The sequence below is a fragment of the Heterodontus francisci genome, chromosome 4, assembly GCF_036365525.1.
Source record: "Heterodontus francisci isolate sHetFra1 chromosome 4, sHetFra1.hap1, whole genome shotgun sequence".
NCBI classification, from domain to species: domain Eukaryota; kingdom Metazoa; phylum Chordata; class Chondrichthyes; order Heterodontiformes; family Heterodontidae; genus Heterodontus; species Heterodontus francisci.
In genome coordinates, this window is record NC_090374.1 from 77,154,956 (window position 1) to 77,173,686 (window position 18,731).

Here is an 18,731-nt window from a genome sequence, read left to right on the forward strand (position 1 = left end):
CACAGCTTGTTGACTGAGATTTAAGCTTGGCTGGCAAACAGTTTTTCTCATACGAAGATTGTGATTGTCACAATATGAAGTTTAAGCAATGACAATTCACTTGACATGCATTTTGTGGTAAAGTCCTGAAAATCCTATTTGGCTATGTGCTGTCTGAATAACCTCATTTGAATTATTATCTTGTGGTGTCACATTTGGGGGTGGTAGTGTTTTCCTGCCTGATTAGAGGAGTATCCTTATGCATCAAGACCTGGACAACATTCAGGCTTGGGCTGATAAGTGACAAGTAACATTTATGTCACAGAAGTGCCAGGCAATGACCATCTCCAACAATCATCTCCAACCATCTCCCCTTGACTTTCAATGGCATTACCATCGCTGAATCCCCAGTATCAACATCCTAGAGATTACCATTGATCAGAAACTAAACTGGATCAGCCACACAAATACCATGGTTACAAGAGCAGGTCAGAGGTTGGGAATCCTGTGGTGAATAACTCACCTCCTGACTCCCCAAAGCTGTCCACCATCTATAAGGCACAAGTCAGGAGTGTGATGGAATACTCTCCACTTGCCTGGATGGGTGCAGCTCCAACAACACCCAGGAAGCTCGACACCATCCAGGACAAAGCAGCCCACTTGATTGGCACCCCATCCCCCACCTTCAACATTCATTCCCTCCACCACCGACATATAGTGGCAGCAGTGTATTCCATATACAAGATGCACTGCATCAATTCGCTAAACCTCCATCAATAGCACCTTCCAAATCCGTGACCTCTTCCACCTAGAAGAACAAGGGCAGCAAACGCATGGGAGTACCACCACCTGCATTTTTCCCTTTAAGTCACACACCATCCTGACTTGGAACTATATCGCCATTCCTTCACTATTGCTGGGTCAAAATCCTGGAACTCTCTTCCTAACAGCACTGTGGGTGTACCCATACCAGATGGACTGCAGCGGTTCAAGAATGCAGCTCACCACCACCTTCTCAAGGGCAATTTGGGATCGGCAATAAATATTGGCCTAGCCAGTGATGCCCACATCCCATGAAAGCGAATTTTAAAAATCTAGACTTTAAAACATTAATTGAATCCCCGTGACTATTCTATTTACCAGCAGTACAATCTAACTGCTCATCTAAACATTTCAGAAGTATTTAGATGAGCTCTTGAAATGCCATCGCATACAAGGCTACGGGCTAAGTGCTGGAAAATGGGATTAGAAGATGAAATACTTGGGATGGAATTTTACGTTAGGCAGGATGTCCCACCCACTGACCGAACAGTCGGGGACAAGCCCACCTCCACCGGGCCTGAGGAGCCAGGCTGGGGTTTTTCACTCCCCAGATGCTTCATTGGTCTTTGGCAGGACCTTCACCTCCTTCAAGCAGAAAGTCCTGCCTAATGGAGCTGTCGGTCAGTCAACGGGCCGGCAGCTCTTAGTCCCAGCATGCCACCGGGAGCAATGGCCACAGCTGGGACTACACTCAGCCGTCGGAGGCAACAGGAAGGACAGCCCCAGAATTCAGGTAAGTGTCCCCGGTGGGGCCCTAAAAAATCAGCTGGGGTGTTGGTTTGCAAGGGGTGGTGGGGAGGTGGAATGTTGTACATTGGGGGTGGTTGGGGCTTTGGGGCGACTCTCCATGGGGCACATGGTCTCCGATCAAGCGGGCCCCCCAACCCGCAAGAAGGCTGGGTTCTTGGGGCCTTTGCCATTTGGCCACCGAGGGTGAAATACCTGAGGCGGTGGGAGGAGGCCCTTAAGTGGCAGTTAATTGGCTACTTAAAGGCCTTGATTGGCCTGGGACAGGTGGTCAGTTTTTCACCGCCGCTTGTAAAGTTGCATTGGGGGCGGGAGGGGGTCAGAAACAGTACCTCACCTCCCTGCCACCCACTCAATTTTATGCCTCCACCCCGCCACTAGCCCACTCGTTGCGGGGGGTGAGGGTGCGTAAAATTCTGGCCTTGGACTCTGAATTATACAATAGAACAAGTTTGTACAATCTTTTCACATTGTGGGGTGGGGGGGGGGCCACATTACAAATTCTATCTTGCACGGTGGGCTGGTGAGACCATTTCTGAAAGATAAAGGCATTAAAAATTAGTCTTGCTATACATCAAAACAACAATAAATGTGCATTTTTATGAAGAAGCTTCAAATGAAAGACTAATTTATTTACTTAATCTTCATTATGTTGTACACTGATTTTAGTCGGACACCTGGCATTTTTTTGCTTGCACAAGTAGTCAATGTCTGCTTGCACACTTGTAGCGATGCAGGTATTCCAGATAGATGTTCATCAGTCAGGAGTGATCTTGACCACTCTCTTTCTTTCTCCTGCCTGTCACTCTGTGTCTGTCGTGCTGCCCCCCCACCACTCCTCTCTGTCATTCCCCCCCCCCCCCCCGCAAGGTGTGCCATCCTCTGCCACCCCCTCTCTCTGCCCCCCTCTCTAACCAGAATGTTTTATGCTTTCAAAAGGTTTGTTTTATGGAAACTGAAATGGAGGCGAAAACACCAATCAGACTACCTGCATGATTTTAAATTCACACTCAGGGCATTTTCTAACTCTTTTATGTTTAGACACCAGCTTCTCCCTTTTGAGTGCTTCATTCAGTTAGTAGACAATTTATTTCATAAATGTACAGTTAGTGCAAAATAAATGCTCAAGTTTAATCTTATTTTCACATTTCCTTAGCTTCTAACAATGTCTCTAAATGTTTTGTTCCTCTTTCAGTGCGGTAACTTTTCTATCATCATTCATTATCCTTTCCCAAGTCCTAGTCTTAACGTATCTATGAATGTATATATGTAGATCATTTTTGCTTTCTTATTGCAGCTTACCATCTGATCTCACAACAACGATCTTCAGTGTTGGAGCACGTAACATCGACGGCTGGACATTCATACTCCAGATGTATAATAGATTGCACTTGGAGGCAGAGAAAAGAAAAATGCTAATAGCCATGGCAAAAAGCAAGAGTGCTGAGCAGTTGATCTGGTTTGTTGAACACCAACTCTACATTTGCATGCTTACCTAACCATTTTGTGAATACAAAAGCATAGAAACAGTACTAACATACTTCCCTTTTCTGTTCTGTTCCCATTGACATGCTGTTTGTCTATAATGTGTTTCAAATGTGACAAAGGATAAATTCCTGTCTTGTTAGTTTGTCTGTTCTTTCCATAAATGTGACTGACCTCCAGTGTTTGCAACATTTTCTGTTTTTGTTTAAGATATACTGTATTAATTTTGTGCATAAGGGCCAGTAGTATGAAAAGTAATGTGTAACGTGATTACTACATGTTAAATCTTACTTGCATTCACTATTTGAATAAAAATTGATTGAAGGGACAGAACAACACATTTTTTTTTAAACCTCAAATAATGAATGATGTCTTTAGCTTTCTAGAAAGAATATTTGATATAACCCACAAATAGTTATATACATATTTGCCCTTGGAAAGGCTGATGTTTTTGTTCTGAGAAAGAAATTGCAGTAGCTGCTTATGTCAAAGAAAGTGTTCAGAATTTCTCTACAAATTGCACAGCGGAAATCTCCTGTATATTTAAAATTAAGTAATCAAGTCCTCAACTAAACAAATTAGACCTAGACCCAAGGTTTTGCCTGAATTTCTGAATTGTTTTATCATTTTAACAAACCATATATCTCTGAATCATTCCTCCCTAATTTCTGTATTGCTTACTTTTGGTATTGCTTTGCAGATACTAAACACAATATTAACATTGCTGAAAATAGAAACATGTTATCGATGCTTTTCGTCTTGCACTCATCAGGACAATTCGCAAGTATACCAATGTAAGGGAGAGCAACAAATTTATTCTGTATGAGAAGAGCGTGCTGATTGGTAGTGGCGTTGCCATGGAGAATGTACCAGTTTATGGGGACTGACAGTTAACTGCCAAGCTTTGTTTGAAATTTAAACCAGGCAGCTAGACTCTGGTCAAGGCATTGCCCTGAGTAATGAACCAGCGAATGGCTATCACTTATTTTGTTGAGCTGAAACAGGCGCAATCTGTGTACATGTTCTTTCTGTCTGCAAAGAACAGGCCTTGTGTATTAATATATGTAGCCAAAAAGATCACACAAATGAGTTATATGATGAATTTCAGTGCTAGTGTGATGCTAGGTATATAGGCCATATGTCCCAAAGACTGGCAGATCGTATCAAACAACATGTCCCTTCCGCTGTTCGCAACAGGCAAGGGACAGGCCGTACCCAACCAGCCCAGGTTTGCAAAACTCAAAACATTGTCCAACATTAGATGTGATTCCACGATTGGACAACATTTGCTAAATAATCCTCTGTCTGCTAAGAATTACGCTGACAATCAGTTTAAGATTGCCAGTCAGGCTCGCAGTGTGGTGGATTTGCGCATACTGCAAGCTACATATATTAATACACAGGGCCCTGTTCTTTGCAAACAGAATGAACATGTACACACATTGTGCCTGTTTTAGCTATACAAAATAAGTGACAGCCATTTGCTGGTTCATTCCTCAGGGCAATGCATGACCAATCAGAGTCTAGCCGCCTAGTTTAAATTTCAAACAAAGCTTGTCAGTTAACTGTCAGTCACCATAAACTAGTGCATTCTTCATGGCAATGCCTCTACCAATCACAGTACACTTGCCAACCAAACAGCGCACACTCCTCATACAGTATAAATTTGTTGCTTTCCCTTACATTGGTATTCTTGCGAATTGTCCTGATGAGTGCAAGACGAAAAGCTTCGACAAAATGTCTCTATTTTCAGCAATACTTAAGTTCTGTACTACCAAACGACTAACCAGATTAATACTTCATTTCCTAGGTTGATGTCTGAAAGCTTGCAACATGGTGTGATAAGGACACAGGAATTACCCTCCATTCTTGCTACTTCCAGCACAACCCTAGTTGGATATCTCTTTGCTTGGGATTTTGTTAAAGAACATTGGGATAATCTGGTTGAAAAGTAGGTTCCAAATATTGATTTTTTTTTTTGCATTTACTATATGCACATTAGAGGCTTATTACAATAACATTCACTTTATATTCATAATTGTAGTGCCATCAGATCATTTTATGAAAATGTTCATGCTACTTTACGAGCCTTATCTGGTTAATAGAAATTCATAAAGTGTGATTTTTTTAAAAACACAGAATTCCATTTTGTTAATGGCTTTATCAACTTCAGGTGTTGCCTCTCATGTCCTGTGAACCTCTATCCCCAAATCTCTCTGCTCTTCCATTGCACTGCGATTAATTCCATTCAGATATAATGCCTGTTAACTCCTCAAATAGTTCTGAGGTTTGTTAAGCATGTTTGTGCCTTTTGAAATCTATGCTGGCCACATTTAACTATATTTTCTCTCCCTAGATTTGTGAAAATTTCATTCGTAATTTAAGACTTTTAAAAAATAAGTTCCCTATGTTCAGCTAACTGGCCTGTAATTACCTGGATTAGCTGTCTCCCTTTTTGCAAGTGTGTATTAAATTGGCCAATCTCTAGGCCTCCAGCATTCAGTAGAGTCCCAAAATATGAATTCTGGGTCATTGGCAGTCCCCTCTCATCTCCTGGACTTTAGGTTGAATTCTGTTGAGCCCTGTCACTTTCTTTTCATTTAGTTTAACATAAGTAGTTTTCCGTTTTATCCATTATAATGTAGCTTATTTCATCCTCCTTCTCTCTGATATCTGTCTCTGTTTTTCAGGCACCGTAACAACGTAATTATGTGCAAGTTGTGTAGATCTTTTTGGTAATCAGTGAAAATGTTTGTCAAACAGCTTTCCATAAAGATAATCACCCTTTAACTATTAGTACCTGCAAAGATGCAATTACACCTAAATGTCTTGTTTCAGTTTAAAAAGCATAATGATGTGGACAATAAACAGAAATGATTTCTTGGCATTAGGTAATCTCAAGAGATTAAAATAATAGATGCCCTGAGGACTATGAATGGTTACTACAGTTATCTGACTTCCCAAGATATTTTCTAGAAATAATTCCTATTTTTAATACATAAGGTTTTGAATTTGAGGAACTGTTTTGTTTTGCTTCTGGTGTTCCCTCCCACTCTGGATGTTGTCCACTGCTTAAATAATAGGCTGGATTTGCTGACAACGTCACCGCTAGCGGAGGAGGCTGGGGGGGGGGGGGGGGTCGTTGGTGGAGCGGAGCGGGTGGGGGGTGGGGGGGCGTGGAGCAGAGAGGGCCGGGGGGGTAAGAGCGGGGCAGGCCGTGGGGGGGAGGGTGGGGTAAGAGCAGAGCGGAGAGGGCCGGGGAGGGGGGGGTGGAACGGAGTGGTCCTGGGGGGAGTGGAGCGGCCGGAGAGAAAGCAGCGAGTGTGGGGGGGGGAGTGAAGCGGAGCGGCTGGAGAGAGAGCAGCGAGGGGGGGGTAGGGGGAGGAGGGGCCAGGGAGAGAGCAGCGAGGGGGGGTAGGGGGAGGAGCGGCCAGGGAGAGAGCAGCGAGGGGGGGTAGGGGGCAGAGCGGCCAGAGAGAGAGCAGCGAGGGGGGGTGGGGGGAGGAGCGGCCAGGGAGAGAGCAGCGAGGGGGGGTGGGGGAAGGAGCGGCCAGGGAGAGAGCAGCGAGGGGGGGTGGGGGAAGGAGCGGCCAGGGAGAGAGCAGCGAGGGTGGGAGGGAAGGAGCGGCTAGAGAGAGAGCAGCGAGGGGGGGGGGGGGAATGAGCGGCTAGAGAGAGAGCAGCGAGGGGGGGTAGGGGGAGGAGCGGCCAGGGAGAGAGCAGCGATGGGGGGTAGGGGGAGGAGCGGCCAGGGAGAGAGCAGCGAGGGTGGGGGGGAAGGAGCGGCTAGAGAGAGAGCAGCGAGGGGGGGTAGGAGGAGGAACGGCCAGGGAGAGAGCAGCGAGGGGGGGTGGGGGGAGGAGTGGCTAGAGAGAGAGCAGCGAGGGGGGGTGGGGGAAGGAGTGGCTAGAGAGAGAGCAGCGAGGGGGGGTGGGGGAAGGAGCGGCCAGGGAGAGAGCAGCGAGGGGGGGTGGGGGGAGGAGAGGCCAGAGAGAGAGCACCGAGGGGGGGGTGGGGGGAGCGGTCGGAGAGAGAGCAGCGAGGGGGGCCGGTGGAGGAGCAGCTGGAGAGAGCAGCCATTCCCCGCACCCGGCGACACCAAGGCCTTTGGCCGCTCGCTCCCCATGGCTCTCTACGGCCTCTCGCATCCGGCCCCCTCCATCCAGCCATTCCCTCCAGCTGCAGATCCCCCATCCAGCCGCTTTCTCCCCTACTTCTCAACTGTCCCGGAGATGCACACGCAACGCATGCGCAGAGAGCAGGAGCCCGTCTGTGCATGTGCGCACCGTGGCACAGCCTGATGACGTCAGTGGTGGCCAGCGTTGTCAGGAATCACTTTGTAAATGATAAAACCCTTGTAAAGCTGTCAGCATTTAACTGCAGTATCTATTACACCTGTAGGTGGTGCCATGATAAGGTTTTTCAGTGGTAAATGTCAGAACATGAGATGCTAAAATACCTACTGCATATTGTCAGTTTCTTTTGACTACACCTCTGTCGGTTATCTCGCAACATTTTTCCACGTTAAAGGCACTTATCTAAGTGCAAGCTACAAGTTGGGGGAAGTAAAACTGGTTGCATATACCTGCAGTTATAGGTTCCAGTTCTTCACCAGCTTTTGTGTTCATGGAAGTTAAACAAAGGGGACAAGTATCAAAGTACTCAAAATTATCCAGTGTATCATCCAACAATGGCCCTCTTCCACCCCACACTGTTATCTCTGTAGTCCCCAAGGATCTATCCTTGGCCCCCTCCTATTCACCCAATCTGCCCCTCCATCATCCAAAGACATGGGGCCCTTATGTGTAGGAACAGTGTGCGCTAGGAAGCCAGAATGACATTGAGAGCCAGATGATTTTAAAATTGCAGTCAGCTCCTCTCCTCCTGGCCGAGGCTCCATTAAAATCAAAGTCATGAAGTTAGCGTCTACACGCACCTCTCTTGACCCCTCCACTGCCCTTTTATTAGACTGCTTGTCCAACGATCAACCCTGTATGAGCTGCAATTTCTTCCAGTTAATCATTGTCCACAAGTTTCCTACATTTGCCACTGATCCTATTCCCCCTTCCCAGCCCCTGTCAGGTTGAACCAGATTGTTGGTAGCCTGACTTTTTTCTCACCCCATACCTTCTCCATCATCAGGGTCACCTACTTTCAGCTCTGTAGCATTACCTAGCTCTACCTCAGTTGCTGAAACAGTCACCCAATTTTTTTTTGTCACCTCCAGATTCAACTATTGCAATGCTTGCCCACAGCCTCCTATCCTCCACTGCCTGTAAATTTTAGCTCATGCAAAACTCTGCTGTTCATATCTTATCCCTCACCAAGTCCTGCTCACCTGTTGCCCACGTCCTTGCTGGTGCATATTGGTTCCTCGTTCCCCAACATTTCAAATATAAAATTTTGATCCTTGTGTTTAAGTCCTTTCAGAGCCTCACCTCTCTCGAGGTTGTTGGGGAGAGGGGAGGGAGAGTTGTAGCCCCCAAAAACAGGCCGTTTGGGGCTGGTGGAGGTTTTGTGTTTAAAAATCTGAATCCCGCTCACTTCTGGGTTTAACGGGGAGTGGGCAATCAATCTGCTCCCAGGTTGACAGCCTTGTATTGATCACTATTTCAAAATTTAACTCCGGCCAGCTGGGTTTCCCGGGCCATGGGAAACCTGGCAGCTTAAAGGAAGGCAGGACTGCTGGATCCTGGAGATGAGTGCCTTTCCACTTAACCTGCTGGATCCAGTGTTCCTGCCTTCCTAACCCCAACCCTTCCCATCTCCTCTCAACTGTTAAAACTCAGCAGGACCTGAGGAAAACCCACTCTTCAGGTTTCCTGACAGTTCAGCAGCACAACACCCACTCCCCCATCCCCTCCCCCATGCCTTAGATTTCTATTTCTATAGCCACCTTCAGCCCTACAGTCCCTGCGCTCCTGAGCACTTTGTATGTCTAGCTAACTTCTTGGGAATTTCCCCCTCCCTTCACCCTGCCATTTGCTGGAGTGCTTTGCAGTTCCCTTCTGAAACCCCTCTGTCCCTCCAACTCCCATCTCCTTGAAGACATTTTTTTTTAATAAAAAAAAAACACTTCAACCAAATTCGTGGGCCCTGTTCTCTAATATCATCTTTGTTTTGGCGCTCAACTTCCCTTGCAAGATGTTACATAAAAGCAAGTTGTTTTTAAACTAATAAAACATTTTAAATGTGTTCTAATGTAATGTTTTTATTGAACATACAGTAAATTTTAATGCACGAAAATGTTTAATTTTTCAAACTCATTATTAGATTTCACCTTGGATCGTTTCCTATTCAAAACATTATCACTGCAACAACATCACAATTCTCAACAAAGAACCACCTTTTTGAGGTCAGTGGCTTCTTAATTGTGTAGAGATTACTGAACATTTTATGACAGTTTGGCATTCTTGCATCTGTCCTGATGAATGCAAGACCAGAAGCTTCAACAGCGTGTCTTTTTTCAGCAATACTCAAGTTCTGTACTACCAAGTGACTATTTGAACAATTTATTCTTTCTTAGATATGTTGTATAAATTCAGTTGACTATGCTAGAGCTATGATGAATTAAAAATCCTTATCGAGGAGTTGTGGTATGGCCTGTTCCTTTCTGTCTGTTTAACTCTTGGAAGAATTTGTAGACAGTTTGTCTACAGAGATTACCAATGGATTACCATACAGAGCAGTTTATAGAACTTGTGTGTACTAAATAAAAGATGTGAGCCCAAGTAGATGTCACTAAAAGAAAGTCTTCCTGCGTTCTTACAGTCTCATCAAGAAATATGTTTTTGGTTTGCCATTTTTTTCTTAATAAAACTAACTTTTTTTAAAAATCATAGGTTCAAACATTTTTTGATTCACTGAAGGACAAGGGTTCACAATTGCGAGCTGTACAAGAGGCACTTGAGATAATTCGCCTGAACATTCAATGGATGGACAAAAATTTGAAAAACCTGCAAGAGTGGCTATAGAACTTATTCTCTCTTTTCCCTTCAGTAAATTAAGTACACCTATGTGCTAAATGATGCTAATTTGCAGTAGTATAGAGCGGGATGAAGTCAGTTGTCACTCACAACAACATAAGTTTGCACTATTGGAGGGTTGTAGTTAGCTCAGGGCAACTGTTACTGTTTGTTCAGTCATTGAATTTTATTTGTGATTATGAGGAGCTGCAGACCAAACTGTGGAAATTTGGTGATAGGCGAATGTATTTGCAAAAAAAAAATTAGCAGAATATTGTCATTGAGTTCTTGGTTTCAACCATTTAGCAGGTGAGTTGGGAGGGGTGGGGGAGTTAAGAATGTAAGCCATGTAGCGTATAAAGACAAAATGTTCAGCTTATCTGGCAGTTAAATGCTTTGCAGTAAAAGGTGCTTTTTATTTTGCAATTCAGTTTTAGATTTACTATACAGTGCTTTTGTGTGCCATATTGCTGCTGGCCCTCAGTATAATAACACCCACTGCAAAGTGGATACTCACTCCTTTGTAAAGCATAGTCATGGTCATGGTCATGACACAGCATAATATATAGCGTATAGGGAATTTCCCTGTTTTGCATTAGAAATACCAGCCATATGAACCTATATATCTCAAATTTCTACAATCCTTATTGAGGCCACTGTTTAGACATTTTGGCAAAATGACTTCAAAAGAAAATTCTGGGATCCCTCAAGAATTTGACTTAATCCAGTCATCACATAGTAGTAGCCCTAGTTTTTGTACATTTTTAGTTGTTTTCCATCACCTGCTGCATGTTGTTGCCACTGACTGATTATAGTTTTAAAAAAATGAAACTATAGTCTATATATTAGGAAAAACTGTGAAGCTGAGTTTACAGTAGCAGTTTTTAATCCTCGAGTTCTGTCATGAACTGTTGCGCTTTGCTGTCATGAATTATGCTGTCATCAGATTCACTCAGCTGAAGTAGTGCTACATCTCACTGACAGCAGTCTATATTTATTTGACAGATTGTGTTTTAAGTACAAATGGTGTTTGGTCTTCTATAATTTGCAATCAGAACTTAACAGGATTATCTTTTTTTAGAAAAGCTTCTGTACTGTAAATCAGAATGTACTGCAATAAATATTCTAACAAACAGTAATCCTGTCAAAATGCAAAATAAATTTACAAATTATGGAAATTAGACATTGCCTTTGAACTATGAGAATGTTATAAAGAGTATGCAAAGAATGTAGCTAATTCTAGTGTTAAACTCATTTACTAACCTCAGGTACTGACAATAATGTGGATTAAGAAATGCTGAATAGGATGTTAACTGACAAGGGTTACAAGTAATGCAAAGAATCATGCTCACAGTAAGGACCTGCACAAATGATAATTACAAGAAATAAATCCACACAAGTACACTTATGGAACAAGTAATTTGTGTACTGACCTTTTTACTCTATTCCTGTTTTTTTTCCCTTTATAATTGCCATTTACAAATTTCCAAAACTACTTTTCTAATCGTTAAATTTGCTTTTAGTGGTAAAACTAGAAATATGTGGTAAATGGTTTACCCTACATTTGTGCAACTTAAATGGAAGCCATATTCACAAAGTTGAAAAACAAAAGGAAAGGTACCCAAAATGTTGCTACTGTATTGACATTGCTTATCTCTCAGGTGTAATACATTAATTATATGTTTGTGGTTTGTAAGACTTCAGTGCTTTAGAGTGAAAACAGAAGTGCTACAAGTTGGAAGCCTACACGTTTTTTTTTGAGATTTTAATAAAGATATATGAATTGTATAAATCTAAATTTGGAGTTGCTTTACAAAATTTCAAATATATTAACTGTTAAAATTTACAGTGTTATGTTATTATGTTTGGTTTGTATTCTTTTGAGCTTGTATGATTGCACAATATTTGCTTGTAATAAGTATGATCTATTACAAACAATGAAAAACATTTTAAAGTACTATTCTTTTTCATTTCTTTCCCTCATGAGGCAGATTAATAAATTTTATTAGAATTTTGGACTAATATAGCTGTTTATTAAACTGCAAACAAGTAATGTAATGCAAAAAACACTGGTGCATTTTGTGAAGTATAAATAAATTATTTGATGGAGCTTCTGAATAGTCAACTCTGGAAATTGGAATATGTATAATTTTATAAATTCTTGCATACTTGCCTTTTACTTAACTTTGACATGAAAATGTTAATTAAAGGCTAATGCCTTTAACTTGAGCTGTTCAATTCCTAATTGAAATCTGTAGTCTGAAAGCCATATTTTAGACAGACTGGGTTGTTTGAGTAATAAACAACTTATACCATATCACTGTAATATTTCCAAGATAGTTCATCCAAGCATTTTGACATCATCTTTTTATCTTTTTTATCTGTATTTTTGGGTGGTAATGTAGGCTGTGAATGACAGCACAAATAACATTTTGCAGGATTTGCGAATAAATATACAAAGAGACATCATGTTGTAAGTGTAATGCAGAATCATTTCTTAATGACAAAAAGTGAACTCTTCTTCTTAGACAGTCCCTCGGGAACGAGGATGACTTTCTTCCACTCCAGGGTTGTGGGTCCTCAGGTGCCTGAATAGTCCAATTCGGAATCCGTACACTCTGCCACAGGTGGGGCAGGTGGTGTTTGATGAGGCGAGTGGATGGGATGCTCGAATTTCCGAATGCGCCTTCTGCTGTTTGCACTTGGTTGCTGCCTAGGCATGTTGATATTGTTCGAACTGTCTGGCAGCTTTGTGGATGCTTCTTCTTCGTTTTGGGCGGTCTTTGGCAAGAGATTCCCACGAATCAGTGGAGATGTCACATTTTTTCCAGGAGGCTTTAAGGACCTCGTTATAGTGTTTCCTCTGCCCTCCTGGTAACCTCTTGCTGTGACGGAGCTCTGAGTAGAAAGCTTATTTTGAGAGTCATGCAGACGATGTGTCCTGCCCAACGTAACTGACTAGCTATGACCACTGCCTCAATACTGGGGCCTGAGAGAGGACACAGATATTGGACTGCCTGTCCTGCCACTGAATTTTAAGGATCTTGTGGCACCACTGGTGATATCTCTCCAGGGCTTTGAGATGTCAACTATACAGTGTTCATGTTTCCGACGAATGCAGGATGGCAGGTAATACTGCGGCCCTGTAGACCATGAGTTTAATGCCAGGCTTGAGGTCTTTATCGTCAAGCACTCTTTACCTCAGACGACTGAAGGCTGCGTTGCACACTGGAGGTGATGCTGAGAGGAGGCTCCCAGGTATAAGAAGTGATCCACATTGTCCAATCGTTCGCTGTGGATCTTGATGGTCAGGGGGCAGTGTTGCGCTGCGGGAGCAGGCTGGTAGAGCACCTTTGTCTTCCGGATGTTCAGCTTAAGGCCCATTCTTTCATATGCCTCCGTGAATGCATCGACGAGGAGCTCAGCCCCTAAGTGTGCGCATACATAAGCATCATCGATATACTGTAGCACGATGACAGAGGTTGAAGTGGCCTTGGTTCTGGATTGGAGGTGACATAGGGTAAATGGTTTCCTGCTTGTCCTGTAGAGTAGATCTACTCCGGCAGGGAGCTTCAAGGAGATGAGGTAGAGTGTTGCGGTGATAAATATGGAAAAGAGCTTTGGTGTGATGACACAGCCTTGCTTGACCCGAGTTTGCACTCTGATTGGATCAGTGGCTGATCTGTTGGCAAGGATTACAGCTTGCATGTCGTCGTGCAGCAGGCGGATGATGGTCACACATTTCTCCGGGCAGGAGAATTTGAGGAGGATGTTCCATAATCCCTCCTGGTTGATAGAGTCATAAGCCTTTGTGAGGTCAAAGACTATGTACGAATGTTGCTACTGCTTCTTACATTTTTCTTTGAGTTGTCTTGCTGTGAAGATCATGTCCACTGTGCCTCTTGATGGAATCCACATTGTGATTCCAGTAGGAACTCTTCAGCCACAGGGAGCAGGTCGTTGAGAAGGACTCTTGCGATGACCTTCCCTGTGGCGGACAGCAGGGATCCCCCTCTGCAGTCACCACTGTTGGTCTTATCACCTTTTTTGAAGATGGGTCACGATTACAGCGTCTCGGAGAACCCCTGGAATGCTCTCTTCCTTCCAGATGAGGGAGATGAGACCATGTATTTTAGAATTTCGGCAGGAATTCAAATACACCGGCAGCCTTATTTTTTGAACTGTCAATGGTCTTTTTGATCTTATGTCAGGCTGGGGTTATGCGGAGGTCGTGGCAGGTACCAAGTTGTTGAATGTGGTCGAGGGCACTCTCATCAAGGATGGAGTTGCGATTGAGGAGATCTTCAAAGTGCTCCTTCCAATGAGCACTGACTGCCTCTCAGTGCCGCTCCATTCTTTGCCCTCAGTGGGGTAGTCCTTGGGTACTTGGGCCTTAAATGGTCTTGATTGCGCTGGAGAATCCACGCATGTCATAGCACTCAGCGAGTTGCTGTACTTACTGCACTCTTTCATCCCACCAGCTGTTCTTCAGGTCATGGGTTTTTTGTTGAACCTCAGCCTTCAGTTGTATACCTGCTTTTTTTCCCTCGAGTTTTAGTGATGCTTCCAGTTCAGGAACGCCTTGTGCTTGCGATTTAGTAGCTCCTGGATCTCCTGGTTGTTCTCGTCAAACCAGCCTTGATATTTCCTGGTCGAGAACCCAAGAGTATCTTCGCAAGTACTGATTATGGTAGCTTTGAGAGCAGACCAGGCATTGTGGACATTCTGTGGATCCTGCTCATTGAGCGTTGCCAAGTTGCTGGCTGCCTGAGTAGATCTTTCTTCGCAGAGTCCTTGATACCATCGACACTGATTTTCCTGCAGCAGTGTTTCTGCTGCCACTGCCGTTTTGGACTGGGTTTATGGAGATAGTAGCTCAGATTACGTGATGGTCGGTCCAGCAGTCATCGGCTCCTATCATAGCACAGGTGATGCGAACATCCATGTGGTCCTTTGCTTGGTTGATGATATAGTCAAGCAAATGCCAATGCCTGGAGTGAGGGTTCTGTTATGAGCTCTTGTATTTGTCTCTCTGACGAAATAGTGTGTTCGTTATGATCAGGCCGTGTTCAAGGCATTTCGTCAAAAGAAGAACTCTGTTACTGTTAGCCCTTCCAACATCTTCCTTGCCAATCACACCCTTCCAAAGGTTTGTGTCCCTCCCAACTATGGCATTGAAGTCTCCGAGGAGGATCAGATTTTCTTCCTTGGGAACACGGGACAGCAAGTGATCAAGGCTGAAGTAGAATTCCTCTTTGGCCTCATCTGTTGCTTCTCGGGTTGGGGCGTATGCGCTGATGATTGTGGCTTGCTGTTTCTGGGTTAGGGTGAGCTGGAGGGTCATGAGATAATTGTTTAATCCACAAGGGGACTCGCTGAGGCAGTCAGCTAGTTCATTTTTTTATGGCGAAGCCAACCCCCGGGGAGTCAGTGCTCTTCTTCTGGTTTACATTTCCAGAAGAAGGTGTATCCACCACTTGTTCCTTGAGCTGGCCTTATGCCTGCCGTATCTCACTCAGGGCAATGATATCAATGTTGTAGCAACGGAGTTCTCGGCAAACTACTGGGAAAGGCAAACTACACTGTACCCTTATGAGTCTGTATTGGTGATATTCTGATTTTGTGCTTCTAATAGGAAGCCATGCTGGAAGTACAAAGTTGAAAAGTTACACCAATGTAATAGGTTGCATTGTAGGAGGCCCTGGATTCACAAAATGACAAATATAATGAAAGTACTCTCCTAAAATACATTAAAATTGGCATTGATTCACTATAGCCCGCTGCCTGCTAATTGATGTAATCCCCAACACTTCTGGGAGTTGAGACTCAGCTGATCTTCAATTAAGAGGGAACTCTTGGTGTCCTCTGCTAATACTGCCCTTACCAAAGGCCTCTCCCTCTGGAGTCCACTCACAAGTAAAAGTACCTGTGCATTCCTCTTCAATCACATCATTGATTTTCTTTTTACTCCTGTGCACGAGCAATGCTGGTAAGTGCACACTTACTGCCTGTCCAAGATGATGGTACCTGTCAAGACAAATATGTAAAAAATAATTTTGAATTAAAGAGAATGAGGGGAAATTGGGCTGAATGCATGCAAATGTGATCAGATTTCCAAATGGAGAAAGTAGTTAAAGAATGGTAATAAAATACAGGGCTCAACACAGGATACTAATGGATAATTTATTGAAATGATTACTGTAGTGTGATACAAAAAATAAGGTAAATAAAATATTGTCTTGAAATGATTTTGCAAATTACTGGATTAATGACTTTGTCTGAAATTTCTCTCGGCTATTTTAGCAGTTAACAAATTTACCTCCATGTCTCCACTAAAGGAGAATGATGGAGGATTTTCAAAATTGTGAATTAAATGCTTGTGTGCTAATATCTCAGTTCATTATTTCAAGGCGTTTTAATGCAGAGCCAGTCTTGGGGTAAATAGCTAATGGACTGGTGGATTTCATTTGGAGTATGATATACGGTTCTGGTCACTGTATTACAGTGAGACCATTTTGGGGCATTTTGATTTTTCGAGCAGGAGCATAACCCAGCTTCAGTGTTGCCACTTCTGGGTTTAACTGAGGTGTTTGGCTGCTGACAAGAAACCCACACCTGAAGTCAGGGATTTAATTATCAAAGTGATTCTTGACAACGCAGCCGGCGGGGACGTCATCCGACTGCGCCAACCTTCGCACATGCACAAACGGACTCCTGCTCTCTGCCCGTGCGCTGCGTTCCGCGTTGCTAGGACCGGTTGGCGCGTGCGCAGATGACATCAATTAAATTGCTAGGACTGCTGCACGCATGCCCAGATGACGTCATCGCATAATGCGGGAGACAGTAAGTGGGGAGAGAGCCAAGTTTAGAGCCAAATTAAAAAGAATTTGGAAAAATCCTCGTTAACATGCCCAAGGATATTAATTTTAAATAAAATAAATAAGAGCGGGGTGTGGGGGGAAACGGTGTGATATGGGAGGGGGGGGGGGGGGGGGGGGGGAGGGCGTGATGTCGGGGGAGGGAGCGACCGAATACCTTGGATGTAGATGGGTATCTTAGTGGTACAATTAATATCCTTGGGCATGTTAATGAGGATTTTTCCAAATTCTTTTTAACTTGGCTCCAAATTTAACTTGTGCGACATTGGTTTCCCAGAGCTGGGAAACTGCCTAGGGAAATGGAGGTGAGTTGGAGCAACATGCTCTGGTGGGTATTTAAACTTCTCATTGTCAAATCTGAATAAAAGCTCACTTCTTGCAGCTGATGTCTCAGTTGCCTCTGACAAGTGGCTTTTATTGACCTTTGGAGGATTGCAAAGAAACAAGATCAGAGTGGGAGGTACATTGGATGTGTTTGAAATCACATCAGAAGACCATCACCATCCACAGTAGTGATGACCTGCTGTGGTGAAATCAGCACACGCACGGTAGGCAGGTACATAGAAGAGAGGTCAAGATTGCAGGAGGCACTGCCTACATCATAGGGTTTACAGACAGATGCTTGGCTTCCTTGATCTCTTGGAAGAGCAGTGCTTCTGCAGGCTCAGGTTGTTATGGCAGGTGGTGGTAGACATCTACTGATGGGCATGCAATACAAGTGCCTGTGAAAGTGATCACTGCCCTCAACTTTTTCACTTCCAGTTCCCTGACCAGAGACAATCCAGAATATCTCAGTCAGCTGCACAAAAATTGATAAGGCAGGTCACTGATGGATTATTTGCCAGGGTCAACAATTATGTAAAGGTCCTATGACGATGATAACTAGAATGGATTTGCGCCTCTGGCCGCATTCCCACATTGACAGGGTGGCAACGACTGCATGCACATGGTAATCTGAGCACCACCACAGCATTCAGGAATTTTTTATAAACTGCAAGGTTTAATCAGCTATCCATACACAGCTAGTTTGTGCCAGATTCCCTGGGAGGTGTCATGATGTCTTCCTAATATGGCAGCCCAACATTTCAAACCTTTTTGTTCCAGGATAGAGTTGAGGGGTTGGCTCATAGGAAATAAGGGAAGCCAACTCCAACGCACCCCCCCCCCCCCCCCCCCCCCCCCACAACCCCTTTCAAGCCTGGCTCCTGATATCTGTTGAGGAATCCCACAAATGAGGGTCAGGAGTGCTGCAATGAGAGACATATGACCACCAGATAGGTCAGTGAGCACGCCATTGCAGTGTTGAAGATGCACTTCAATGGGTCTGAAGGTACCCTTCAGGACTTTTCATTGAGGGTCTCTCGAATGAGGGTGTGCAGTCTTCTACCATCAGGATCACCCCCAGTTGCAGTAAACAGTCCTTCAACAACTCATCCACCACAATGGGTCCCATCTTATGATGAAATTCATCGTGAAACAAGTGAAAGGTATGCTAATCAATACATTTTAGGAGCCTTTTTTAAAAAAGGAAACAACATAACATTTTGTCAAACACCATGGCATACCCTTGGAGAATTACAATTCCTTCAACATGCATTTCCTACTCCCAGGCCTCCAGTAGTACCAGCAGTGGCCAGCGCTCCAGGTGTCACTGCCAATACTATTGAGCTGCCAGCTCTCTGGCCGCCAGCTTCAGGAGGTGGGATCTTGGTCCTTAAAGAGATAGGAGTCCCAAAGCCATTGAATTGTACAGGAGGGGAGCCCACCGCCTTTTTGGCCTGGTGCCGGGAGACCCGCTGGTACGACTAAATTCATGCTCGCACATGTGCAGGGGTAGACTCTTCCATCAGAAGAC

At 44.1% G+C, this 18,731-nt stretch overlaps 1 protein-coding gene across 1 annotated transcript in view; it reads left to right on the forward strand.

Moving 5' to 3' along the window:
• Positions 1 to 16,246, forward strand: part of lnpep (leucyl/cystinyl aminopeptidase) — a 139,703-nt gene extending 123,457 nt beyond the window's left edge. The window contains exons 15-18 of the mRNA XM_068029741.1: positions 2,846 to 3,007; positions 4,844 to 4,984; positions 9,307 to 9,388; positions 9,876 to 16,246. Coding sequence (XP_067885842.1) covers positions 2,846 to 3,007; positions 4,844 to 4,984; positions 9,307 to 9,388; positions 9,876 to 10,007 — 517 coding nt within the window. The 3' untranslated portion in view covers positions 10,008 to 16,246. The remainder of the gene's footprint in view (positions 1 to 2,845; positions 3,008 to 4,843; positions 4,985 to 9,306; positions 9,389 to 9,875) is intronic.
• The last annotated feature ends 2,485 nt before the right edge of the window (positions 16,247 to 18,731 follow it).